General features: G+C 43.5%; 1 protein-coding gene across 6 annotated transcripts; it reads left to right on the forward strand.

Moving 5' to 3' along the window:
• The first annotated feature begins 7,947 nt into the window (after positions 1 to 7,947).
• Positions 7,948 to 25,239, forward strand: TMEM128 (transmembrane protein 128). Of its 6 annotated transcripts, none has more exons than XM_063723318.1 (6): positions 7,986 to 8,127; positions 9,888 to 10,029; positions 13,743 to 13,865; positions 15,486 to 15,644; positions 18,027 to 18,135; positions 21,598 to 25,239. In XM_063723318.1, the coding sequence occupies exons 1-5, from the start codon at positions 8,031 to 8,033 to the stop codon at positions 18,124 to 18,126; spliced, it is 621 nt and encodes a 206-aa protein (XP_063579388.1). In that variant the 5' UTR covers positions 7,986 to 8,030; the 3' UTR covers positions 18,127 to 18,135; positions 21,598 to 25,239. The 6 variants fall into 6 exon arrangements, with proteins under 6 accessions (XP_024102213.1, XP_063579388.1, XP_063579387.1 ...); XM_063723317.1 differs by lacking the exon at positions 21,598 to 25,239 and adding an exon at positions 18,889 to 20,432; XM_063723316.1 differs by lacking the exon at positions 21,598 to 25,239 and adding an exon at positions 19,714 to 20,432.
• The last annotated feature ends 2,682 nt before the right edge of the window (positions 25,240 to 27,921 follow it).

The raw sequence follows: 27,921 nt of genomic DNA on the forward strand, positions 1-27,921 counted from the left end.
TTCTCAGTAATTGTAATTAAACTACCAAAGGGAGAGTTTAATCATTTATATCAAAGGAATAATTGAAAGAAGCTCCTTTGAATCTCATTACAAGAAAGACTGGTGCCTCCGTTTTCTCATGTATGAAATGGGAATTATAACAGTAACTGCCTCCTCCAGCTGCTGTGAGGATGGCATAGTTAACACATGAGGGGTATGGTAAATGATGGCCACTTTGCACCACAGTCATCCTTTCTTCCACTGCTTCCTGCCCTCTTCCTCCTGGCATGGCCACCAGCCTCACCCCTTCAAGGCTGCATTGCAGTGACCTGCTGCTGCTCCCCTGGGAGTGACCATGAGGCCTTCATGGGCAGCCTTTCCCCACTGCCTGGATTCCACTTTAATATGAATTGTTCCCTTTCATGGGTACTTCCTATATGCCAGGCATAGTGATAAGTCCTTTACATGTATCATTAAGCCTTTCAAAAACTCTAGGAGGGAGGCGTTATTGCTCCCACTTCATAGATGAGCAGGTTTTGAGAGCTTACGTGACTTGTCCCAGGCCACATGGTAAGTAGCAGAATCAGGACTGATTTGAACTCAGGTGCTGTATGGTAAATGCTCCTGATAGCAATAACTTAAGCAGACCCTGGGAATGACCTTTATGGCAGATGCACCTGAATGTGTGTTCCAGGTTAGGGAATCCAGGAGTGGCCAACCAGAGATTCTTTCCTTGTCATCTGAACCCCTGTCCTGTCCTGTCCTGCGAAACAGGAGCTATACAGGGGATACTGAAGCCCTGAGTTTTGGGTTGCATGAAGGTTGCTAGGGATAGGGTGGAGGTTGTTAGGGGTGGGTGTTAAAAGAAGATGCTATATAGGCTGCATGCCTTTTGAAAGCAGATGCAGTTATCCAGGCCAGCCCTCCACCACTGGACCCTCTTTTGTATGTAACACTCTGTGTCTCATTTGCTCTGGCTCTGGGTCTCTTCTTCAGCTTGTTGAACCTGGCGGCATCCACATTGGAGTCAACAGGGTTTTGGAACAACAGGTGTCTCCTTGATTTCTTTGTATTCTCCTGGCCAGCATTTTCCGTTGGTCAGGACATCCTTCTTGTTTCCCCCTTCCCTTTCTCAGTACTGATTAGATCACTATTATAAAGATCTTGCAGGTAGGGTTTTAATTAAAAACAACAGGTTTTTCTAAGTGGGTTCCATGACGGGCCATGTGATCAGAAAGCCTTTATCATTGTTTCATGGATGGCAATATCAGGCACAACCATCATTCAAATATACAGGGGTTTTTTTGAAAGAGAAAAAAATGAGTCTGCTTTATTTGATCATCTGCAAATCAGTAACAGACCAAGTTCCAGGCACCGAACAATCAGCCAGTGACAAGACTGAGAAGGCTGCAGGGTTTGCCTGGGAAGGGCAATCGGCCAGGACCCACCTCCATTCTCCTCTAGGTTTGCCAGCCTGGTAGTGGCCCTCAACCTGAATGGCAGCAATTTAATAAAAGAAATTGTCCTCCCACAGAACTGGAACCCAAATGTTGCCGCACAGCCAGAAATTTCAGGAGTGCTTGGGGACACTTACATAGTCAAGAGTCCTGCCCACCTGGCCTCTCAATCGAGGCCAGTTCCCTCCTACCCCTCCCCTCTTCTTTCTGGTTATAGGAACTGTCTTTTTCCCTGCTCCTGATATTTTGGTTGAGACCAGCATCTCACTTCTCTGTTCTTCTCCCCAACATCCCATTTCAGAAAACAACACACTGCCTGTCCTTAGAGGCTCACTCGCGGCCCTTTTCTGCCAGTGCAGCAGACAGCTGTTGTGCTCACGTTGACTTCGCTTCTGTGAGAAACCCCTCCATCCGGCTGCTTAAATAGAATGCATCCAGAGAAAACCCCAGGCAAAGTGGCGCAGGTGCTGAGAGTTAGAAGTAGGGCTGGCAGGCACTGAAGTGGTGAGTTCCACGGGGATGACGGTGGGCACACCATATGTGACAGACGCACAGTGTCCTCAGAGCTGCATCACCAGCTGTCCTGGGCTTCACACTCACTCAAGCTTGATAGAAATCCTATTTTTCTTTCAATCTTATGAAACAGTTCAGAGGAATTCTAATAGGTTTCTTTCTTAAAAAACTGCACATGTATTTTATGATGATAATGATTATTACTGTCATTATTATTATTATTATAGACAGAGACAAGGTCTTATTATATTGCCCAGGCTGGTGTCCAACTCCTGGGCTCAAGCGATCCTCCCGCCTCAGCCTCCTGAAGTGTTGGTATTACAGGCGTGAGCCACTGTGCACGGCCCATTATTACTGTTGTCATTACTGTTATTATTTTGCTTAGGCTGTGTATTAGCCAGAGTTCTCTAGAGGGACAGAACTAACAGGATATATATATACACACACACAAATATATACAAATAAAGGAGGGTTTATTATTAACTCACACGACCACAAAGTCACACAATAGGCCATCTGCAGGCTGAGGAGCAAGGAGAGCCAGTCCGAGTCCCAAAACTAAAGAATTGGAGTCCGATGTTTGAGGGCAGGAAGCATCCTGCACAGGGGAAAGATGTAGGCTGGGAGGCTAAGCCAGTCTAGCCTTTTCACATCTTTCTGCCTGCTTTATAGTCTAGCCGCACTGGCAGCTGATTAGATGGTGCCCACCCAGATTGAGGATGGGTCTGCCTTTCCCAGCCCACTGGCTCAAATGTTAATCTCCTTTGGCCACACCCTCACAGACACACCTAGGATCAATGCTTTGCATCCTTCAATCCCATCAAGTTGACACTCAGTACTAACCATCACAGGCTGGCTAAAATTGGTTTCTGTTGTGGGTAGAACCTCTCACAGTACAGCTAGTTTGAGTAATGAATGGGTGAGGAATAACTAGGCTCACTTGAAGATGATTCAAGTGATTTTTACCACATAGTATGTCCCCTAAGTGAAAGACACTAACATCGACTGAACACTTTCCACGAAACATGCTTTTCCATTTAGACCCTACAGGGCAAGCCCATTCCAACTCTCTTCATCACACGGTATGAGAAGTAAGAAACAAAACATAGGTATGAATGTATATTGAACATGATCAAACTGAAAAGGCAAACAAATTGGAAGAAAAGTAGACTTGCCACATATTTGAGGTTCAAAGACAGCCTTGATCTATCAAAATATGCAAAAATGAAAATTCCAAAAGGAAAAAGATATATGCATAGTCAATTAATGTAAAAAAATCTGTTAGCAAAGAAAAGCAAATTAAAATGACAGGTCGCCCCGGCCAACAACTATCACTTGGAAAAAATTTATCAAAATGATAAAACCCACTGTTGGTGCAAACATTGAAGATGGCCTCTCCTGCCCTCTGCTGGTGGAAATTTAAACTACAGTAGTATGGTAAGTCCTTTCTGGAGCTTCTTTGAAAATATCAATCAAAAGTCTTTAAAATGGCCAGGCGCGGTGGTTCACGCCTGTAATCCCAGCACTTTGGGAGGCCGAGGCGGGTGGATCACGAGGTCAGGAGATCGAGATCATCCTGGCTAACATGGTGAAACCCCGTCTCTACTAAAAATATAAAAAATTAGCCTGGCGTGGTGGCGGGCGCCTGTAGCCCCAGCTACTCAGGAGGCTGAGGCACGAGAATGGCGTGAACTCGGGAGGCGGAGCTTGCAGTGAGCAGAGATCATGCCACTGCACTCCAGCCTGGGCAACAGAGTGAGACTCCGTCTCCAAAAAAAAAAAAAAAAAAAAAAAAAAAAAAATATCCCGTCTCTACTAAAAATACAAAAATTAGCCGAAATTAGCCGGGCATGGTGGCATGTGCCTGTAAGTCCCAGCTACTCGGGAGGCTGAGGTAGGAGAATTGCTTAAACCCAGGAGACAGAGGTTGCAGTGAGCTGAGATTGTGCCACTGCACTCCAGCCTGGTGACAGAGCAAGACTCCATCTAAAAAAAAGAAAAAAGTCTTTAAAATGTTTGTATCTTTTGATCTAGGGATTCCAATGCTATAGCTTTTACCAGAGGAATAATTACAGCTGTGTAGAAAGAGGCACACATTTTATTGTGTTTTTATACAATCAATGGAAGAACTTTTTAAAACTAGCTCTCTTCTTGGAATGAAGAACAGTATCCAAAATGATAGATATTAACTTTCACCGAGCACTTTCCATATGCCAGGTGCTTTTCTAAGAGCTTTACCTGTATTCTCATTCCTGGAGGTGCTCACAGAACACCCGGGGACCAACAGGGCAGCTACATGGCACAGTGAGAGAACAGGGTGGTACTGGTCTGGCCTCAGAGATGCAAGTAACAGAAAACAACTGAAATTAAAATTAATTTAAAAAAAGGGAAAATTTAACCATCTGTAAAGTCTCAGCAATGGATAATAACAGCTAAGATTTACTGAGAGTTTTCTATGGGCTGCTCTAAAGACTGCATGTATTAATACTTTTAATCTTTACCCAATCCTGTGAGGTGGGTATTATTCTTAATCTCATTTTGCAAGTGAGGAAACTAAGGCAAAGAGTGGATAAGATGCTTTCTCAAGGTTCAAAGAGTCAGTAATGACAGGACTGGCAATGACAGCCAGGCAGGCAGCTAGCTCCAGAGCTCAGTTCCTTAACAGGGTTAACTAAGGCTTAGCTAGATCTGGGAGGCGGCACAATGCTACCAAGACCTCTTAGCTTACCTCTCAGTGCTTCCTTCCCACGTGGGCTCCCATTTCCAGAACAGCAGCCCCAAGCCCAAACTGACCTCACAGCTCACCATATCAAAGCAACCGTGAACATCTTCCCAGCCTAAGACCTGGAGGATGAGAGGTCTGTTTTGGGTCTTGTGCCCTCCCCTAGGACGGGGTCAGTCTCTGGGAACTGAGCAGGACCACTATAGAAAGCAGCAGTGGTTTCTCAGAGGTAGGCAGACACATGTATGTCCGTACTGAAGACCAGTTAGCTGTGCTCAAGGACCAAAGTAAGCACGGGTAATGGAGTTCCTGCTGTGTGCTCAGTGTTTGCAAGGTACTGGGGGACATGGCTGTTTCTCCCAATCAACTGGGGGAAACACAGGCAAAAGGAAAATAACAATAAAGCTTGGTAATTCTTGGAAGAGAGACATGAATAAAGAGTCACTGGAACCCAGGGACAAGGGAACACTGATCAAGGGGTGAACAGGTGCCTGATCTTGAAGGCCTGGCAAGCCAAATTACTAAGAATAGTAACTACTGCTGTTTGGAGGCAAACTATATATGCCAGGCACTAAGCTAAACAATCTGTATACATGTATCTTCACTCCAATACCCAATGTTTCACAGATGAGCAAACTGATACTTAGAACAATAAAATAACTTGCCCAAGGACCCACAGCGATGGAGGCAGGATTCAACAGTCTATACATACCTTGGATTTAACTATGTTGCTAAGCGGGGGGCCAGAAAAGGTCACAATGAAATTCATTTGTTACCCACAAGTAATCCACATTGAAAATGAAAATTTCTTAATTGGTAGCAGATCTGGTATCACATATCTATCTATAATTAGGGTGCCACAGTACACACATTGAAGGGGTTCTTTTCCTTTTTTTTTTTTTTGAGACAGAGTTTCACTCTTGCTGCCCAGGCTGGAGTGCAATGGGCGGTCTTGGCTCACTGCAACCTCTACCTCCTGGGTTCAAGCCATTCTCCTGCCTCAGCCTCCCAGGCAGCTGGGATTACAGGTGCTTGCTAACATGCCCAGCTAATTTTTTTTTTTTTTTTTTTTTGTATTTTTAGTAGAGACGGGGTTTCACCATGTTGGCCAGGCTGGTCTCAAACTCCTGAGCTGAGGTGATCCACCTGCCTCAGCCTCTCAAAGTGCTGGGATTACAGGCATGAGCCACTGCACCTGCCCAAAGGGCTTCTTTAATAGACCTCAGAAATGAAGATGTGGTCATTAAATACTGGAATTTTTCCAACCTGCTTTTAAGTATCATCAATATGGTGTGCAAGTAGTGCCATTTAAAATTGCAGAGAAAAAAACTCTGGAAGGATTTCAGATCCAAATTCAAAGGCCCCGAAACCACAAAAGGAGAAACCTGATCTGACCTGAACATACCATGTATGGGAACCTGGGATAGCCGCGATGCTCTTGGGAGTATTCAGTTACCACGGAGGCCCTGCACTGACCCTTTTTCGAGGAGACAATCAACAGAAGATTGTATTTGATGGGACAAATTCACTTCCTGTTAACAAGGCTTCTAACCCTGTATGAGAGAGAAGAAGAGAGGGCAAAGACTTCAGTTGGCTTTGAATAAATGAATCCAGTTCTTTAGAAGTCTTGAAAGAAAAAAAAAAGAACAGGAAAAAGGAGGTATTGTTTAGAAAGGCCATATGATCCACCCAGCTGTTAAATCCTGTGCTCCGAAGGGTGAAGAAAGGCTGAAGAAATGATAAATCAGTAGAGATTTGGTATTTCTCTCTTTTCTTTTGAGATGGAGTCTCGCTCTGTTGCCCAAGCTGGAGTGCAGTGGCACGATCACTGCAGCCTCCTTCTCCCAGGTTCAAGCGATTCTCCTGCCTCAGCCTCCAGAGTAGCTGGGATTACAGGTGCCGGCCACCACGCCCGGCTAACTTTTGTGTTTTTAGTAGAGACGGGGTTTCGCCATGTTGGTCAGGCTGGTCTCGAACGCCTGACCTTGTGATTCGCCCGCCTCGGCCTCCCAAAGTGTTGGGATTATAGGCGTGAGCCACCGCGCGCGGCTGGCACTCTTTTCTTGAATATTTATTACATTCCTTTTACAAACACCCCAACACATCGAAGATATTAAACAGTGCCTACTAATTCAAATTTTACTTCCTATGTAGCTCACTGGCTCTCCACCCCTGTATTCAACTCACCTGAAACCACTCTCCCTCCTCTCCCACACTCCAGCAGAATAAACTGCCCTTTACACGTACAGTGTTTCTATTATGCCCCATGTACAGTGTTTTTATTATGGCACTGTATTGAAGCTGATTCCTCTACTAGATCCTTCTGTCCTCACCATTTTATCACATGCAGCTGCTCAGAAAATGTTGGCTGCATTGATGAAATGCTTTCATACAGTTATAAATAGAGTTATGTTGTAATATACCTCTGTAGTTTTCTTTGGACCAGGAGCTCCTCACGTGCAAGGCCATGTCTTACTCATCTTTATCTCCACTGCTAGCATGGTGCGTAACAGCTCCTAGCAAATAGCAGATGCTCAGTAAACGTTTGCGTGGCTAAGCCCACCATTTCTCAGCACATGACTCGCTGGGAAAGGGCTGGGAGAGTAATACGCGGGATTATTGACGAAGAAAAAGTTGTGAACTCGTAACACACAGTTTGTGGGCGTGAGCAGTGTGGAAAACGGAAGTTTGCTGGGAAAGCAATTTAGTTCCCTCGGTTCAGGCTGGGAGGATTTTTCACAAGTGGCGAGGAGGGGGCTCACATGAACCACATACAGGTACTTCTCACTGAAACGCACAACAAATCTACGGCCAAGTGTAATAACGAAACGGGCCCCAAGAAGTTTATTTAATGCCCAGGGGCCCCCAAGTGGTCACTGCCAGGCTCTAGCATCCTGTCCAGCAGGCCTTTCTCCTCCTTTCAACTCTTGCTGGGCGACTCCTGAAAAGCAAAAGTAGGAAAAAAACTGGGGGCTGAGAGTGGAGGGCTGGACAGAGGGTATGTCTCCTGCTCTGGCACCCGGAAGCCTGCGAGGGCTTCGGAAGCTCAGCGTCTCACGGTCGCGCATCCCGGCCCTGGACGCATCCAGCGGCAGCGGTAATCTTGGTCCTCCTGGGCTTCCGTAGGTCGGAATAAACTTGGAAACTTTTCGACCGGGAAAGCTCAGTGTTTTAAAATTCAAATCACACTTGTCGACATGAGAGCTGAACCCTTGAGGCCGACTCCACCCTAGCTGTTCGCTAACTAAACAGCGAAGAGAACACAGTCTCCAATCCAAACGCCAGGAGGCCCAGACCTGGAGCCGACGCCGGAAGCGCTGTCTGACATCACTTCCGTCGCATTTCGGGGCGGTACCAAGATGGACTCTTCGCGGGCCCGGCAGCAGCTTCGGCGGCGATTCCTCCTCTTGCCGGACACCGAAGCCCAGCTGGACCGCGAGGGTGACGCCGGGCCGGGTGAGGCGCGCACCAAGCCGCCCCGAGGTTCTCAGAGGCGAGGCGCCGGAAAACGGCCGGCCTCCTGTAGCCCTGGCCCAGTCTGGAGGGACCGAGTTTCGGCTTTGCAAGTCGAATATTTAATGTCAGGGAAGATCCTTAGAATCGCGTAGGGATGTGCATCGTCATCTCAGCTGCGCTTCAGAATTCTCTGGAGAGCTGATTTGACACCTGTTTGGAAATAGCGATTAAAATTAAAAATACCCACCGGTTCTAAGTCTTAAGAATTTACCAGAAACATGCCTGTGCCGCAGTGTACAATGATGTGCGCAGTGTTTCACTTCAGGATTGCTTGTAATAGCGAATGACTAGTAATATCTGTCTTGCCCGTCAGCAGAAAGCTGGTTAAGTAAATTTGGATATATGTATACATGACACGCCATATCGACTCGTATGTACCAGTGGGGATGATTTTCAAAGAGAAGTGCGGAACACTATGGTATGCCACCATTTGGGTACAAAACAGGTGACTTGTGATGTATGTTCACCTGTAGATGCATAGGATATGGAAGAATTCAGTAAAAATTGTAAGTGGTGGTTGCTTCCGGGGATTAGATCTGAGGTTAAGGATGGGAGACAGATACTTCATTTTGGATATTTTGTATGTCATATGTTTTAAAACCGTGTCCGTTTATTACCTTTTCAAAATAAACACGAATAACCTCATGCCCAGGCATGATGATGTATACATTTTGAGGATATCCCAGAATATTATGAACATGCTTCCCAGGGTTTCCGATGGTCATCTAAAGGCCCAAAACCTCAGATGTGGACCATTGATTCTCACGTGAACATAGAGGGCATGTCAGAATCCCCGGAAAACTTTCTAGAAATCATCCATCTGACCCAACCCCCATCCATCCATTCTTTCAGATTGCGTTCCAGACAGGAAAAATGACTTGTCCATCACCTGTCTAGACAGTGCTGTGCTGGAACTAGAGCTCTGGTGTGCCATTTCCACTTTTGAGCTGTGTTTAAAGTAACTAAAATATTCAGTTATAGGCTGGGCACGGTGGCTCACGCCTGTAATCCCAGCACTTTGAGAGGCTGAGGTGAGCTGATCACGAGGTCAGGAGTTCGAGACCAGCCTGGCCAAGATGGTGAAACCCCGTCTCTACTAAAAATACAAAAATTAGCCCGGTGTGGTGGCGGGTGCCTGTAATCCCAGCTACTCGGGAGGCTGAGGCGGGAGAATTGCTTGAACCCGGGAGGCGGTGGTTGCAGTGAGCAGAGATCGAACCATTCCACTCCAGCCTGGGCAACAGAGGAAAACTCTGACTCAAACAAAACAAAACAAAACAAAGCAATTTAGTTATAAAAGTGTTCTTGGAAGACCACAAGTCCAGTTCATGCGCTAACGTTTGCCTTTGGCATTTTTCCTAATTAACAGGACTAATTCCTTTCCTAGAAGAAATGTGAAACATAATATTAAAATTCTTACATTTCCAGGTGACATTGTTACTTCCGAAAGACGATGAAAGTGTAAATTTGATTTCAAAATATATTTAGAGGAAATAAATTGACTGTATGGACCGCATTTTATAGTGGGCTCTTATTTTTTGTAAATATAAACCTATCTCAAGGGTTTTACAGAAGGATTTGTTATGGGAGAGACTCTGGTTCTTAGCTCTAGGAAATGATTTTATTTGGCTTAAATTAAGTATAATTTTTCCTCACAAAATTGTGGTAACTTAATAAGTTGAAATCTCCCTTATTTGCAGAAACCTCCACAGCCGTTGAGAAAAAGGAGAAACCTCTTCCAAGACTTAATATCCATTCTGGATTCTGGATTTTGGCATCCATTGTTGTGACCTATTATGTTGACTTCTTTAAAACCCTTAAAGAAAACTTCCACACTAGCAGGTAAGAAAACTTTATTGCTTCGTAAATTAAACCCATGTCTGGTTTTTCATGTTATATTTTGTTAGTTGAATTCTTCAAACAGTAAGCACCTACTCTCTGCCAGGCCCTGTGTTGGAGGTGCTGGTGATACGAAGATGAATATGAGATGGGGGTCAAAGGGTACATATTTTTAGTTATAAGATGAATAAGGTCTGGGGATCTAATGTACATACAGTATGGTAACTATAGTTAATAATGCTGTATTGTATACTTGAAATTTTCTAAGAGTAGGTCTTGTGTCCTCCCCCTGTTCCCCCACCAGTGGTAACTATGTGAGGTGATGAGTGTGATAATTAATTTGATTGTGGTAATCATTTAACAATGTGTGTGTGTGTGTGTGTGTGTATACACACGTATATATATATATTCATATATATGAATATATACATATATATGAATATATATGACTATGAATATATATGAACATATATACACATATATAGTCACATATATGTGTATATATGTGTGTGTGTATATATATATCAAGTCATCACATTGTATACCTTGAATGTATAAAATTTTAATTTGTCAATTATACTTCAGTAAAGCTGGAAAAAATAAAACCAATGAGAGGGTGTGTGCTCTGAGCATACACAGTAGAGTGGAAGAGAACTGGAAATTATTTGTGTGCAAATAAATGTGTTGTAGGATGAGGAAGGTACTAAATTTAAGAAGAACCTAATCCATTTGGGGAAAAAAGGAGGGAGAAAGACTGACTGAAGGTCTTCATGAAGACCAAGTACAAGAGTACTGGGAGGAAGGGTCGAGAACTGTGGCCAGTGAGAACTGGGTCTCAGGGTTCGTTTCAGAGGGTAGTTACAGCTGACAAGGTAACTACAGGGTGTGACTGCGTTAGAGTGGAGGTGAAGGTCCACAGTGGGAGGAGTGAGAGCTTTGTGGCCAGGCCAGATGTCCAATAGTTCCTCATTCACAGGGACTGAGATCCTTTCAGTATAGTCTCCAGAGCTGACATGGAGGAGAGGGTTGGAATCATATCCTAGGGTCCTTACTGCACATGGGAGAGTGATGTGGAGACCCTTGAATAATAAACGGAAGGGAGAGGTGTGTTGGTGAGCATCAGAACTGGCATTGGGAGGGCTGGTGTGCTTAGGGTCAAGAGTAATAATTTGGAAGTACCAGTGGGGGTAGGAAGATGCAGACAGGACTGTGGTCCCCTTGTATCATGGCAGGACACATGATTTCTCCTCAAGGGCCTTCAGGAGGAGCAGTGACTTCTGGCGGAGGAGACTGTCGAGCCACAAGGAACAAGCCCACAGGGGAAAGTAGGCAGAGGGGAGTTTATTTAAACTGTCCTCTACTTTCTAGGGGAGAAACTTTCCCTGCACACTCCCATCTTCTGCCCTTCCATGTCACTCACTCCTTTGTGGGAGGTGGCGTGACTGATTGAGTGTGTGATGAAGAACTGGACGAAGGTAGCTCAGCACCTTCTTCTGCTGTAAGTCGGCTGCCCGTAGGAAGTGCAGAGTCTGGTCTGCCTTCCCATGGTGTCATTTCACGGGGGCAGCCCCCACAGGAAAAGGTCTCTAGGTTTTCATTTTGACCTGGAACCCAGTGGGTAAGCCTGTCTGTTTCTGGGTGTCAGAGACCCAGTATTAGGAAGTGCTTTGTCATCACTCACCAAAGCCATATTCTTCCCACAGCTGCATCAGTATAACAGACATTTAATCTTCATTAGCTTTACTCAGTCATCTCTCTTAGAACTTGGGCTGGGAAAAGAGGGATGGATACTTTATTTTTATTTTGAGACAGGGTCTTGCTGCACTCTCACCCAGGCTGGAATGTAGTGCTGCGATCATGGCTTACTGCCTTGACTTCCCAGGCTCAAGTGATCCTCCCACCTCAGCCTCCCGAGTAGCTAGGACTACAGGCGCACACCACCATGCCTGGCTAATTTGGTTTATTTTTTGTAGAGATGAGGTCTCTTCATGTTGCCCAGGCTGGTCTCAAACTTTTGGGCTGGAGTGATCCTCCCAGCTTGACTTCCTAAAGTACTGCGATTACAGGTGTGAGCCACTGCGCCTGGCTGGAGGGGATGGGTACTTTAACCACCACCAATAGCAGCTGCTCTTCCCTTCATCAGGTACTTTATGGAGCCTGAAATGTGTTTGGCTGTCGGTGGCAAACACATGGAAGGTGCATTTCTAGCTCTCCAACAGCTCATTCTAGGCTGCAGCAGACAAGTTACCAGGCCGCATGGTATGTGCTCTGTAAGTGTAGGCGTAGGGTATTATGGGAGCATCTAGGAGGGGTACCTAGTCCAGCTCAGCCTCAGGACTGAGACCTTTTTGAGGTTTTGGGAGATGTGAGAGAACTTCTCTATTTGTGTCCTTATATTGGGTATTTTTATTAGTTTAAAGAAATGGCAGAGTAAGAAATGATCACACATAAGATATTTGGGGGCAACTGCAGTGAAGTGGAGTGCCCAGGACCACACAGCTGGCGTGTGGCAAATCCGGGACGCAGACATTGGGACGAGGGCTGTGGGGGTTGGAAAGAAAGTAGAAGTCGTAGATCTGTCCTCAACAAGGTGTCATCTTAGAGAGAAAAAGGCATAAATGCATTGTCAAAGGCTGAGGATTTAGAGTCGCATTGTTTTCTTGGGAAGGATTCATTAAGGGGGTATTGAACAGCCGTGAAATGAGAGGGCTCACAAAAGACAGCGCCGGCTGAGTTCTGCTTTTGGAAAATGGCTAAAATGGCTCGTTCTTCTGATGCCTGAGGCGATTTCTTTTTCCTCTGGCTCTAGCCTAAGTTTAGAAGCTTGAGGCCTTAAGGTTCTTTATATTGTTCAAAGATGGGAGAGCAGGTCTGTATTAAAAACAAAACAACACTGTGATGCTTTAGAAATCACCGTTTAAAAAACTCTGCTTGTGTGCATCAAAATCAACTGTGGAGTTAAAGGCAGAAAGTGAAATTAAAATCCCAGATGCTCAGGCCCAGAATTTTGGAAACTGGGGACTAGGTAATTTCTCTTAGAAAGGTGCAAGGTGACTGTGATATAAAGCCAGGGCCGAGGACCACTGACTGATAGTATTATATTTTGTTCAGGCAGTTTAAAAAATTTTCTTAGGCTGGGCACGGTGGCTCATGCCTGTAATCCCAGCACTTTGGGAGGCCGAGGTGGGTGGATCACCTGAGGTCAGGAGTTCAAGACCATCCTGGCCAACATGGTGAGACCCCATGTCTACTAAAAATACAAAAATTAGCTGGGCGTGGTGGTGGGTGCCTGTAATTTCAGCTACTCAGGAGGCTGAGGCAGGAGGGTAGCTTGAACCTGGGAGGTGGAGGTTGCAGTGAGCTGTGATTGTGCCATTGCACTCCAGCCTGGGCGACAACAGCGAGACTCCATCTCAAAAAAAAAAAAATTTTTTTTCTTACATCCTTTGCCAACATGTGCTTTTCAGCCTTTTATCATTACCCCTAAGGAGTCTTTTTAGACATTTTTTTCCTAATCATCCCTGTGGAATGTGGAATTAGATAAACTATATATTCTCTTATATACTGCATGCATATCTATGCTTTATACATACAGTTAGAGCCAGATTTTTTTCTTCACTTTGGGGGTGATAACCCCCCAGTGAGATTGCATGCTCTAGCAGAAGAGAGGTCTTTGAAGACTCCTAAAGATGAACGTGGAAATTTTTTCCTCATAGATACAACTTGAGTGATGGCTGGGCACGGTGGCTGACGCCTGTAATCCCAGCACTTTGGAAGGCTGAGACAGGTGGATCGCTTGAGGTCAGGAGTTTGAGACTAGCTTGGCCAACATGGACATGGTAAAACCCCATCTCTACTAAAAATACAAAAATTAGCTGGGTGTGGTGGCCGGTGCCTGTAATTCTAGCTACTCGGGAGGCTGAGGCAGGAGAATTGGTGAACCCGGGAGGTGGAGGTTGCAGTGAGCCGAGATTGTGGCACTGCACTCCAGCCTGGGTGACAGAGTGAGACTCTGTCTCAAAAATAAATAAGTGGAAATAAAAATAACATGAGTGGAATAATAATGATTATGATTGAGAGTGAACTGTGAGGAGCACTTTGCTGACCACTTGATTTAATTCTCATAGCTATTTTGAGTTAAGTACTGTCAATATTTCTGAAACACACGGAGGTTAGGTAATTTGCCTAGAGTTACAAAACTAGTCTTGCTCAAGTTAAGATTCAAACCCATACAGACAGATTTCAGAGGCTGTGCTCTTAACCCCTTCACTCTACTGCCTCTCATGACTCCAAATCTCAGAATTGCATCATGGTAAAAAGCCTTCATGGAATCCGGAACCTTGCCATTATTGGAAGTTCACTTTGTGCCGTTGTAACTTAACTGTTGTAGCCATCTGTGCTCCCTCTCTCTTCCACATGGACTGTCAGGCTTTTCCCATAGAGCAGCAGATGATGATGGGATGTTGGATTGAGTTGGGAGAATGGGAAAGGGACTTCAGTCCCCAAGTCCAGCTGGGGTGGAGGGAAGGGGTTGTCCAGGTTGCCTCACACTTGCTGAATCAGGTCACAGGTGGAATTGGAAGGGAGTAAAAAGGCATTGGCGTTGAGGGTGAGGTGGTGAGTAGAAGATATTTTGAAAATGGGAGGATTTCATTTAGAAATCTTTTATGAGAGAAAATTTGAATTATTGATCTTCCTAATTGTCTTTCAGTATTCCAAGAAAGTTCACTTAACTTGGAGAAATGAAGTTTCCCACTGATAAACTTCTTTAATCCTGTCACACTCAAAACTTCAGAAACAACCAGAAAGCCACTATCTTCCTCGTATTTTTGTTTTTATTTATTTTACTTTTTGAGACAGAGTTTCACTCTTGTTGCCCAGGCACTCCAGGCCAGGTGCAATGGCGCCATCTCAGCTCACTGCAACCTCTGCCTCCGAGGTTCAGGCGATTCTCCTGCCTCATCCTCCCAAGAAGATGGGATTACAGGCATGCACCACCACGCCTGGCTAATTTTGTATTTTTAGTAGAGACAGGGTTTCTCCATGTTGTTCAGGCTGGTCTTGAACTCCTGACCTCAGGTGATCCACCTGCCTCGGCCTCCCAAAGTGTTGGGATTACAGGCGTGAGCCACTGCGCCCGGCCTCTTCCTTGTATTTTTAAAGAAAATGCATTGTCATGACCAGAATTTTCCCTTGGTTGGTTGGCTGATGAGAGTGTATATATAAATGCATGTATTTCAAGTCTTACTTTTCATTCTTTCCTGAGTTGTGTATCTCTTTTTCTCACCCCCATCTCCCATAGATGGAGACTTTCTGAAAGCGTGGATTGTTTAAGTATGGCTCCCTCTGCAACACTTGATATTCTTAGAAGCAGATTTTTAAGCTATTAGTAAAAACTTTTAAGATATCTGACGATTCATTAAGTGCTGTCAGACCTCTTACTGTTTTTATCTCCACAGCTGGTTTCTCTGTGGCAGTGCCTTGTTGCTTGTCAGTTTATCAATTGCATTTTACTGCATAGTCTACCTGGAATGGTATTGTGGAATTGGAGAATATGATGTCAAGTATCCAGCCTTGATACCCATTACCACTGCCTCCTTTATTGCAGCAGGAATTTGGTAAGTTAACTTTGAAATGACTAACAGGAATGAACAACAAATTTTTTTTTGATCAGATAGTGATATACTTGGTCCAAACTTCGAAAGAAAAAAAGTTAAAACAGAAAAATAGTCTCCTGGTCATTCATGCTCTCTGGTTCCCTTTTCGTTAGTATCTCTTTCTCCTTCTATTTATGGATCTAGTTATTTAAGCACAGATGGTGACATTCTGTACATATTCTGCATTTTGCTTTTTAAATATTTTATTATGACATAGAATACATATAGAAAAGTGGAAAAACTGAAGTGAATGAATTAGTGAATGAATTCTCATGAAGTGAGCATTGGTGTAAACTGAGCCAGCACACTGGGAACCCCCTTCATTCTCCTCCCAGTTACTATACCTTCCCTCCTGCCACAGGTAAATGCTGACCTGACCTTCATGGTAACTACTTGCTTTGCTTCCATTAGATATTCTATTTTTGTTTCAGCTATGCTTTTGAACTTTATAGAAGTGGATTCGTACAGGGTGTATTCGTTCACATTGAGCTGGCTGTGTGCAGCATTGTGTGCAGTTATTTCATATTGTCGCCAGGAACAGTGACTCATCTTCATTGCTCTTTAGCATTCCATTGTTTAATTGAATCCCAGTTTTCTTTTCCATTGTTGATTGTGTTTAGATTTTATTCAGTTTGGGGTTACTATGAAGGATGCTATAAAGAGCATTCTTGTACATGGCTCTCGTAGCACAGTGAACACATTTCTGTTGGATGTAGAGATGTGTGTATATATATATGTATATATTTACTCCAAGGGGTAAAATTGTTGGATGAACATACCTTTGACTTCAGTAAATCATGCTAAACTGCTTTCCAAAGTGGTTGTTCGTCTTTTTTTCCTTTTGGTTTTCAGTGGATCCTTACAGTTTGGGATTCATCCATAATGGTACATGTAGATGTGTCTCATTTTTTTAAACAGTTGCATAGTTTTCACAGCATGGACAGAACATGATTTATTTAACGTGTCTTCTGTTGTTGGACTTCGTTATATTTATACTCACACAATGCCACGATGAATAACCTTCTTCATAAGTTAAATAAATACTCAATGAAAAATACAGGGTTTTTTGGGTTTGTAAAAGTAATACTTGCTCACTGAGGAAAAAAAATCTGTAAATTACAGAAAAACACAAAGGAAATGTATCCTATGATCCAACCAGAAAGAAAACTACTTTTCCTATGTTGTGTGTAGCTCTCTAGTTTTTTCTTTCTTTATATCAATTGGATTTTTTTTTTTTTTTTTTGGAGACAGGGTCTCACTGTGTCACCCAGGCCGGAGTGCAGTGGCATGATCGCAGCTCACTGCAGCCTCGACTTCCCAGGCTTAAGTGATCCTCCTACCTCACTCAGCCTTCTGTGTAGTTGGGACCACAGGCGTGTGCCACCACATCTGGCTATTTTTTGTATTTTTTGTAGAGATGGGGTTTTGCCATGCTGCTCAGGCAGGTCTCACACTCCTGGCCTCAAGCCATCTGCTTGTGTTGGCCTCCCAAAGTGCTGGATTACAGGCGTGCACCACCACCCCCGGCCTAATTGAATTTTTATTTTGGAAGAACCATATACCTTTATACATATTCTTTCTATGACTTATTTTCTGTAGTTGAAGTTCAAGGTTGTTTGACAGTGTGATGTGGTTATTGTTAACCTGTATGTGGGGGCATGCAGATATGTTGTTTTACTTTTTCCCATAAGGCTAAGATCATCTCCAGAAATATTAATTTTTTAGACAGTGTGATTATAGTTATTTAATACTCATACTTACCAAAATATTATATATTTAAACCAATAACCATCTGAACTTATTTGAATATAGTTTTCCCTATTCTGTTCTTAGAAATTTCAGTCATTAAAAATCTTTATACTTAGAAAGTGTTTTAATTTTACTTTGATGACAGGAATAGTGTTTTTCTCAATGAAAGATATAATAGCAGCTTATAAGTGATAACTGTTTTCATTCTGTTTTTAAGAGAAAATACTTTGGTCTTTTTTACCATGATAGTTTAGTGTGTGATGTCATAAAAATGGGCTGTAGCCATTTAAATTCTTGTTCAAGTGCAGAAACTAAGAGACTTCAGTTTCTATTAAGCCATGTCAACTCCTATTAGGAGACCTTTAGTGGTTCCAGTTCCAGGGCCTTCTTGAAGAAATTGTGATACTTGTGTAAGTCTATCTAGAGTTTTCCTTTCCAGCATTGGCTAAGTCACATAGCTGAGAAATATGATACACAGAGAAAGTTGCTGACTGGATGAACTTTTCTACATTGAACTCTTTAAATCTAGATTCTAGAATAAAATATATTGATGCATATTGGAGTTGTCAACTGTTTATGTCTTGTTCTTTTCAGCTTCAACATCGCTTTATGGCATGTGTGGTCGTTTTTCACTCCATTGTTGTTGTTTACCCAGTTTATGGGGGTTGTAATGTTTATCACACTCCTTGGATGATTTCCGAAGGTAAGATATCTGGAATGGTTTTTCTAAAAATGAACTCGTTTGAAAAATGTCTTTTATGACAATTTTCAGTGGATGGAGCTGTAACAGACTATTTGTGAATTATTCTCAGTCATGTTTACACCAGAGTTGTCCACACTAGAATTATTCATTCATTGAACTCTGAGATAGACTTTTTTTTTTTTTTTTTGAGACAGAGTCTCACTCTGTTGTCCAGGCTGGAGTACAGTGGCATGATCACAGCTCACTGCAGCCTTGACCACCTGGGGGCTCAAGCGATCCTCCCACCTCAGCTTCCCAAGTAGCTGGTATTATAAACATGTGCTACCATGCTTGGCTAATTTTTAGAAAATTTTTTATAGAAACAGAGTGTCCTTATGTTGCCCAGGCTGGCGGGGGTTGGGGGCTGAGACACTTTCTTTTGTAAAAGTTGGTTCTAAGTGACTACTTTTTAGAGAAGGTACCCTGCCTTTCAAAGACCTCATAAAGACAGGATTTGTACCTTCCAATATAGTTAAATTCACACATTAGACCATTTTGTGTTGAAATTATATTAATTTGTGTCAGCTTATATTGAATGACTGTTGGCTAGATCATTCTTAAGAAATGGGAATACAGGAAGAATGGACAATTTTACCCAATTGGGAAAAAAAATTCTGCCATCTTCTAATTATTCTGACTTCCTCATAACAATGTGTTGGATGTCACAATCAGCTTTTGTTTGGTGTTATTTATAGAATTTCTGCCTCCCTACAGATCACCCCATCCTGAGATCTGCTGCCTTACACAGTGGAGGCTGTTTTCTGAGTGTCGGATAACTCTGTTATTAAATAAGTGTGTATTGAGAATACTCACTCCAGATGCTTAGGGGCATAGTGAGAAGGACAAAGATAGTGCCTCCTGTCAGGTCACTTACATCAGAACTTGCAGGAAACCTGCTTTATACAGCAGTTGACAGGTGTGGAAACTGAAGCTCATGGAAATAAAAGTTCATACACTAAATTTTCAAGGAGTTAATGAAAACTGACATTTCTGCTAAAAACAGCATGTTCTCCCTGTGGGATATTAAAGGAAGGTCAGTGGTAACTGTGTAAAGAAGAAATGGACATAGTCTCCTTGTTAGCAGTCTGAAAATAGTTGCTAGCACCTCCATGCCCACGCCAATGTCTCCAGCCTTCTTCAGGCACCTTGCTGTGTCTTGGGACCACTGGGAGCCCTCACAGGAGGCCCTTCATTCGTGTACACGTGTGGTGCCACAAGTGGCTCTGGGCCTGGAGGAATCCTACACATCTCAGAACACTTCCTCACCTGACCCTGTCACCCATCTCCCCTTCTCGTGTTCTCAGCCCCTTCTTTGACTCTCGAATTTTGAGTTTTTACAGATGTTTGGGAGCTCTTACTCTGACGTGAAGTTATAATTGGTAATGGAGACTCAGACAATGTTGTAGATCACAGAGTGAACTATGCTTTTTAGTGTTAAATGCAATAGCTTGAGATAGAATGTTTTACTTGGTACATAAATGCTGGTTTTCTTTCAGATTTAAGGACATATACTTTTTTTTATTTTTATTTTTTTTTAAGAGACAGGGTCTTCTATGTTGCCCAGGCTGGCTTTGAACTCCTGGGATCAAGTGATCCTCCTGCCTCAGCCTTCGAAGTAGTTGGGACTACAGGCCCACGCCACCGTGCCTGGCTGGACACATCAATTTGAAGTGAATGGTTAAACATCCAGCTAGCTGAAAGCATGGCAGACCCTAACAGAAAAGTTACAGTGTGTTTTTGCAACTATGAAATGAATGGTTTCCTGGGAAAAATTGTGACTTTGTATAACTATTGTTGAAACCAGAGTAACTTATATTTCACTTGCTATTCTTAAATTATTAAAATTTTCAGAAGTCAGTGATACAGACATACTATTTTGCAATGCTAATCTGTTTGAGTCTTTGGAGAAAGTGGTTTCATTATAGGTGCATAATGCACTCTTAATATTTTAAACAAATAGTTCACTCTTCCATTTAAGGGATAGCAGTTCCTTGTATAAAATGACTGGATGTGTATAAAGGAATTATGTTGTCATGTGCCTTTAACCAGCTTTAGTAATTACTATAATCTCATATTTATGATAGTTTTGTTAGGTGACAGGACCAAATGAAAATATTTTATGTTTTCTCATCACTTTAGATTTTATCGTTGTGTAAATTACTGGGTTTTTAGCATTTCCTAATATGAAGTTTTAATCATTTTTAAGTATACATATTTTTTTCTGTATCATTTAAATAAAATATTTTTATAACTTGTGAGTTTTGTTCATGCAAACTTTGGAATAACTTCTGGTTTTTAGCTATTAGCACTTTGAATTAACTGTAGAAATAACAAGGGCTAACTCTGTTCTTCAAAGACTTTATAAAGACAGTATTTGCACTTTCAAATGCAAATATATCTACATTAAATCTAAACAGCATAAGCATTGTGACAGAATGTATCTCATGTTGATTGTTTTCTCTGTAAGGTGACTTCTAATAATGACCTGACTTAATCACCACTTATGTCTGGTTCAGATCATACCCTGCCATTTACTAGCTGCAAGACCCTCAGTAGTACAGGTTTAGTATCCCTAATTTCAAAATCTGAAACTTTTTGATTACTGATGTGACACTCAAAGGAAATGCTCATTGGAGCATTTTGGGTTTTGGAATATAATGCAAATATTCCAAAATCCAAAACACTTCTGGTCCCAAGCATTTCATAGAAGGGGTAGTCAGCCTGTAATCTTTTTTCAGCTGTGAAGTGGGAACAATATCTGTCTTGTAGGGTTGTGAGTAATAGTAATAATGTTTGTAAAACACCAATTACAGTGCCTGACACACAGTAGGTGTCCACTCAATAAATGGTAATGGAGAGGGAAAGAAAGGGAAAGCAGAATATAGGATCAGGAATATCATATCCGGTCATGATATTTGCAAAGGGGAAAGTCAGGCATGATGAGTAGACAGAAGCAAACCCAGTTTGTGGTCATGGGTATGTGAAGGTGTGGCAAGAGTGTCATTTAAAATAGGGAGCAAGGCCAGGCAAAGGCCACAATCAGGAAGCCGAGTCAGGCAGTGATTAATCAGGCAGCTGAGTCAGGCAGTGATTAATCAGGCAGTGATGTGAGGGTCTGGTACAACTGAGGCTGCAGCCCTGGAAGGTAGGGCATTTGGATCAGACTTCCTGGAGGGAGCTTGGGTGGAGAGTGCCCCAGTGTCAGCCTTCACACATTTTATATCTTTTTTTTTTTTTTCTTGAAGAGTATGTTTACAATATGGATAGAAATCTAAGGCTGGGATGTGTTTAAAACAATTAGTTAAAACCCAGTTTCCTAAGAGCTAATAACTGGCCAATTAGGATGGTATGAAGATTATCCTATTACTTAAAAAAAGACTTTTTGAGACAGAGTCTTTAACTTGTCATAACATGTCTGAACAGGATCTAGTTTGAGACACTAAGAAGGATAAGACATCAGTTTGAAAAGAGACCACATCAGTGCAACATGAATTCTGCTAAAATTGAAGCAAGAACAAACATCAGTTTATTGTGAAGCTTGGGTGAAAAAATGGTGAAATCACTAATGCATCATGAAAAGTTTATGGGAACAATGCCCCAAAGAAATCAACAGCTTACAAATGAATAACTTGTTTTGAGAAGGTATGAGATGATGTTGAAGAGGAAGCCCTCAGTGAGAGACCCTACACATGAATCTTTGAGGAAAAAATTAATCTTGTTTAGCCCTAATCAAAGAGGACTGATGATTAACAGCAGTTAACAATAGCAGAAACAATAGACAGTGTCAGAGACGTCTCAGTTGGTTCAGGTTACACAATTCTGACTGAAAGCAAACTTTCCACTTGATGGGCGCCAAAACTGTTGTGCCCAGATCAGTTGCAAACAACAGCAGAGCTTTCGATGGAAATTTAAACAAGTGGGATCAAGATCCTGAAGCATTTGTTCAAAAAGTTGCAACAGGATATGAAACATGGATTTCCTAGTACTATCCTGAAGACAAAGCACAATCAAAGCAATGGCTACCAAGAAGTGGAAGTGGGTCAGTCAAAGCAAAAGCAGACCAGTCAAGAGCACAGGTCATGGCAACAGTATTTTGGGGCTCAAGGCACTTTGCTTGTTGACTCAGGAGGACCAAAGAATGGTAACATCTGCTTATTATGAGAGGGTTTTGAGAAAGCCAAAGCTTTAGCAGAAAATTCTTGGGAAAGCTTCAGCAGAGTCCTCCTCCACCATGACAATGTTTCTGCTTATTCCTGTCATCAAGGGCAATTTTGGGAGAATTTTGATGGGAAATCATTACAGTCCTGATTTGGCTCTTCCTAACTTCTTTTTGTTTCCTAATCTTAAAAAATCTGTAAAGGGTACCCTTTATCTTCAGTTAATGTGTAAAAGACTGCATTGATATGGTTAAATTCTCAGGACCTTCAGTTCCTTAGGGGTGGGCTAAATGGCTGCAGCATGACTTATAGAAGTGTCTTGAACTTGATGGAGCTTATGTTGAGACATAAAGTTTATATTTTCAATTCATTTTTTCCAAGTTTTGAAGTCCAAGGGTACATGTGGAATGGCTAGATTGAATTTATTAATATAGGCATTACTTTTGCATACTTATTTTTTTGTGGTGAGATTTCTTAAAATCTACTCTTCACAATTTTTAAAATGCTATAAGTTGTTATTAACTATAGTTACTATGCTGTACAATAGATCTCTTGAACTTACTCTTAACTGAAATTTTGTACCCTTTGACCAACATCTCCCAACCCCCCAATTCCCCCTGCTGCCCGGCCCCTGGTAGCCACTGTTCTACTCTCTACCTATATGACCTCAGCTTTTTTAGATTCTACATATAAATGAGATCATGTGGCATTTGTCTTTCTGTGCTTGGCTTATGTCACTTAACATAGTATCTTCCAGGTTCATATCCATATTGTTGCAAATGTCAGGATTTCCTTTTTTTTTTTTCTTTTTTTTCTTTTTTGAGACAGGGTCTGGCTCTGTCACCGAGGCTGGAGTGCAGTGGCACAATCTCAGCTCACTGAAACCTGGACCTCCCAGGCTCAAATGATCCTCCTACCTCAGCCTCCCAAGTAGCTGGGACTACAGGTGCTCACCACTGGGTCTGGCTAATTTTTTTTTTTTTTTTTTGAGACAGAGTTTCACTCTTGTTGCCCAGGCTGGAGTGCAATGGCACGATCTTGGCTCACCCACAACCTCTGCCTCCCGGGTTCAAGTGATTTTCCTGCCTCAGCCTCCTGAGTAGTTGGGATTACAGGCATTTTTAATAGAGACGGGGTTTCTCCATGTTTATCAGGCTTGTCTCGAACTCCCGACCTCGGGTGATCCTCCCGCCTCAGCCTCCCACAGTGCTGGGATTACAGGCGTGAGCCACTGCGCTTAGCCTTTTTTTTTTTTAATAGAGTTGAGGTTTTGCCATGTTGCCCAGCTGGTCTTGAACTCCTGGGCCCAAGCGGTCCACCCACCATGGCCTCCCAAAGTGTTGGGTTTACAAGCATGAGCCATTGTGCCTGGCCATTTCCTTCTTTTTAAGGCTGAATAGTATTCTTTTCTGTATGTACACAATGTGTATACATACACACATTTTCTTTGTCCATTCATCCATTGGTGGATGCATAGGTTAATTCCATATCTTGACTATCATTTGTGTGTTATGGATTTAATTTTTGCTCGCCAGAAGATCTGTTGAAATCCTAACCCCTGGTACCTCTGATTGTGGCCCTATTTGGAAAGGGAGTCTTTATAGATTTAATTAAGATGTAAATTACAGTGAAGTCATACTGGAGTAGGTTGGGCCCTTAACCCATTATGACTGGTGTCTTTATAAGAAGAGGAAAAGAGGCACAGATACAGACGAAAGATGGTCAAGTGACAACAGAGGCAAAGATTGGAGTGATATAGCCACAAGCCAAGGAATGCTAAGGGTTGCCAGCAACCAGCAGAAACTGGAAGAGGCTGGCGAGGACCCCCTGTTGGAGCCTTCAGAGGGAACTTGGCTTTTCTGACATCTAGATTTTGGACTTCTGGCCTCCAAAACTGTGAAAGAATAAATTTTCATTGTTTTAAAGCCACCCAGTTAGTGGCACTTTGTTACACCCATCCTAAGAAATAAATACACTTGGCTGTGCACAGTGGCTCACGCCTGTAATCCCAGCACTTTGGGAGGCTGAGATGGGTGGATCACAAAGTCAGGAGTTCGAGACCAGCCTGGCTGGCATGGTGAAGCCCCATCTCTACTAAAAATACAAAAAAATAGTCAGGCATGGTGGTGTGCACCTGTAATCCCAGCTACTCGGGAGGCTAAGTCAGGAGAATCACTTGAACCCAGGAGGCAAAGGTTGCAGTGAGCCAAGATCACACCACTGCACTCCAGCCTGGGCGATAGAGTGAGACTCTGTCTCAATAAAGGAAAAGAACAGAAACGAATACACTAACTCTTTTGTTCTTAAAAATACTGGGATTACATAGCTACCACCAAAGGTGACTGGGAGCAAAATGTTCTAAGTGCCCCTTGGGACCTTCTGTTGTCTCTGGTAGTTGAGTGTGCCAGTGGGCCTCTGGCCTTGTGACATCCCATCATCTTCACTGGAAGAAGGGAGCCCATGCGATTATTAAAAAGGAAACAACAGGTGCTGGAGAGGATGTGGAGAAATAGGAACACTTTTACACTGTTGGTGGGAGTGTAAACTAGTTCAACCATTGTGGAAGACAGTGTGGCAATTCCTCAAACATCTAGAACTAGATTTGACCTGGTGGTTTCATTACTGGGTATATACACAAAGGATTATAAATCATGCTACTATAAAGACACCTGCACATGTATGATTATTGCAGCACTATTCACAATAGCAAAGACTTGGAACCAACCCAAATATCCATCAATGGTAGACTAGATTAAGAAAATATGGCACATATACTCCATGGAATACTATGCAGCCATAAAAGGATGAGTTCATGTCCTTCGTAGGGACATGGATGAAGCTGGAAACCATCATTCTGAGCAAACTATCGCAAGGACAGAAAACCAAACACCGCATGTTCTCACTCATAGGTGGGAATTGAACAATGAGAACACTTGGACACAGGGCAGGGAACATCACACACTGGGACCTCTCGTGGGGTGGGGGGAGGTGGGAGGGATAGCATTAAGAGAAATACCTAATGTAGATGACGAGTTAATGGGTGCAGCACACCAACACGGCACATGTATACATATGTAACAAACCTGCACGTTGTGTACATGTACCCTAGAACTTAACGTATTAAAAAAAAAAAAAGAAAAAAGGGAAGGGAGCCCGTGTCCCAGGGCAGCATGCCTCCCTGTCCCTCTGCGTGGTACTGAATCATTACTGGGAGGCAGCTGCCTGGTCAGGACGTTTCCAGCTTTTACACCGATTGTGCCATGCCACACAGTTCTCAGGACACAGTGTGGGCAGGGGTAAGATGCGCCAAATGTGGTGAAAACAGCAGGCCTGGATGCCACCAGAGCATCATTTCTGACCCCTTGTATCTGCCCACCACAGAGCAGGGGTCAGTCGTAAGAAATTGGGGGCCCCGTGTAGCTCAGAGTTTTGAAAAAAATCTCACCGGTGTAAGGCAGAACACAGTGTGGGTAAATCTCTCAGTTTTATTTTATTTATTTATTGAGATGGAGTCTCACTCTGTCATCCAGGCTGGAGTCCAGTGGCACAATCTTGGCTCACTGCAACCTCTGCCTCTGCCTCCTGGGTTCAAGAGATTCTCCTGCCTCAGCCTCTCAAGTAGCTGGGATTACAGGTGCACACCACCACGCTGCTGGCTAATTTTTGTATTTTTAGTAGAGATGTGTTTCACCATGTTGGCCAGGCTAGTCTCGAACTCCTGACCTCAAGTGATCTGCCTCAACCTCCCAAAGTGCTGGGATTACAGGCTCTCAGTGAGTTTTAACATTGTCTTGAGATTACAATAAAGGGGGCTGAATTTAGCCTCCAGAAACTTTCATTTCATTGCTTCTTAAAAAAATGCAGGCCAGGTGCGGTGGTTCATGCCTGTAATCCCAGCACTTTGGGAGGCCAAGGGGTGGATCACAAGGTCAGGAGTTGAGACCAGCCTAGCCAGCATGGTGAAACACCATCTCTACTGAAAATACAGAAATTAGCCAGGCATGGTGGCAGGTGCCTGTAATCCCAGCTACTCGGGAGGCTGAGGCAGGAGAATGGCGTGAACCTGGGAGGCAGAGCTTGCAGTGAGCCGAGATTGCGCCACTGCACTCCAGCCTGGGTAACAGAGTGAGACTCCATCTCAAAAACAAACAAACAAACAAACAAACAAAAAAAAGTGCAGGTAGCCCAGAGACAGGCATTCCACTTGATTTTCAGATGGTGACTGAGTGTTATTTATCTTTGTACTCAACCGGTTAAGGTACTGCTAGCTGCTGTAACATTTCGGACTTTGGTGGCTTAGCACAATGGAAGTTTATTTCTCGCTCATGTAAGGTTCAGCTTTGGAGGGAAAGCCCCCTCACCAGTCACTGGGGAGACATGCGGACAGGCTCTTCCATCTTCAGCTCAGGCTCCCAGGTTGCTGTGGCTGTTGGTAGGAAGAGGAGGGGAGAAGGTGGAGGGTCCCTAGTAGGTTTGCTGGATCCTCTCTCTGCACTGCATTTCCAGACCCCTGCTCCCTTCCGCCTGGCCATCCACTCCTAAGCCTAAAGAATGTGCAGGAGGCTGGACATGGTGGCTGGAGCCTGTAATCCCAGTGCTTTGGGAGGCTGAGGTGGGAGGATGGCTTGAGCCCAGGAGTTTGAGATCAACCTGAGCAACATAGCGAGACCCCTGTCTCTACAAAAAACAATTTAAAAAAAAATGAGCCAGGCGTGGTAGCACACACCTGTAGTCCCAGCTATTCGGGAGGCTGAAGTGGGAGGAGCACTTGAGCCCCAGAGTTCGAGGTTGTAGTGAGCTATAATCACACCACTTCATTCCAGCCTGGGAGACATAGGGAGACCCTGTCCTTATTAAAAGATAAAAATAAAAGAAAGAAAGACAGAAGACTGTGCAGGTGTTGCCTCCTCCCTGAACCTCTCAGCCTTCCTGCAGACCTGGGCTCTTCCCAGGCCCCTGGTTGTAGCCCTGCTCAAGGGTGCTGTGCTGCTTACTCTGTCCCCACCCCCAAGCTCCTAGAAGTTGAGGGCTAAGTCTCACAGGTCACGCTCCCCAGCTTCCCAGTGACGGCTCATTAGCTGTTTGTTTATTGCTGTTTCTCTACCTGAACATCAGCTCCACCTGAACAGAGCCTTTCATAGCTGAAAACCCAGCGCCTAGAACAGAGACCAGCAAATGATTCATAGGTCAACACATACATATGTGTTGATCAAATGAATGAATGCATGAATTGGAAGAATGATGGCGGCAAGGTAAGGTCCCCCAGGTTGACTCCTTGCTAGCCCAGGACTCCCCATCCCTCCTTTACTAGTCAGGACCTGCTATTGCAATTTGCTGCGCTTAGCACAAAACAAAAACTTGGGCCCTCTTGTTCAAAAATTAAGAATTTCAAGACGGCAAGAACCTTAAACCAAGAGGGAGAGAGTGTCTTCCGGGACCCAGCCCTGGGCTGCTGCACGGTGGGTTGGGGGCTAGCCCCAGGCTCGCTCCCAACTCCCCTTTCCAACCTGCGGCTGGGGGCCTGGGGTCTGGCGCCTCCTGTCAGCCGCGCCGGACCCGTAGAACGCTCTTCTGCAGAAACTTCCCAGAC

Source organism: Pongo abelii, chromosome 3 (genome assembly GCF_028885655.2).
Source record: "Pongo abelii isolate AG06213 chromosome 3, NHGRI_mPonAbe1-v2.0_pri, whole genome shotgun sequence".
NCBI lineage: Eukaryota > Metazoa > Chordata > Mammalia > Primates > Hominidae > Pongo > Pongo abelii.

Coding starts and splice junctions, on each gene's coding strand:
- TMEM128 (XM_063723318.1), top strand. CDS start 8,031: ATGGACTCTTCGCGGGCCCGGCAGCAGCTTCGGCGGCGATTCCTCCTC. Junction 13,866..15,485: donor GCTTGGCCAACATGGACATG/GTAAAACCCCAT, acceptor TTATCTCCACAG/CTGGTTTCTCTGTGGCAGTG. Junction 15,645..18,026: donor TTTATTGCAGCAGGAATTTG/GTAAGTTAACTT, acceptor TGTTCTTTTCAG/CTTCAACATCGCTTTATGGC.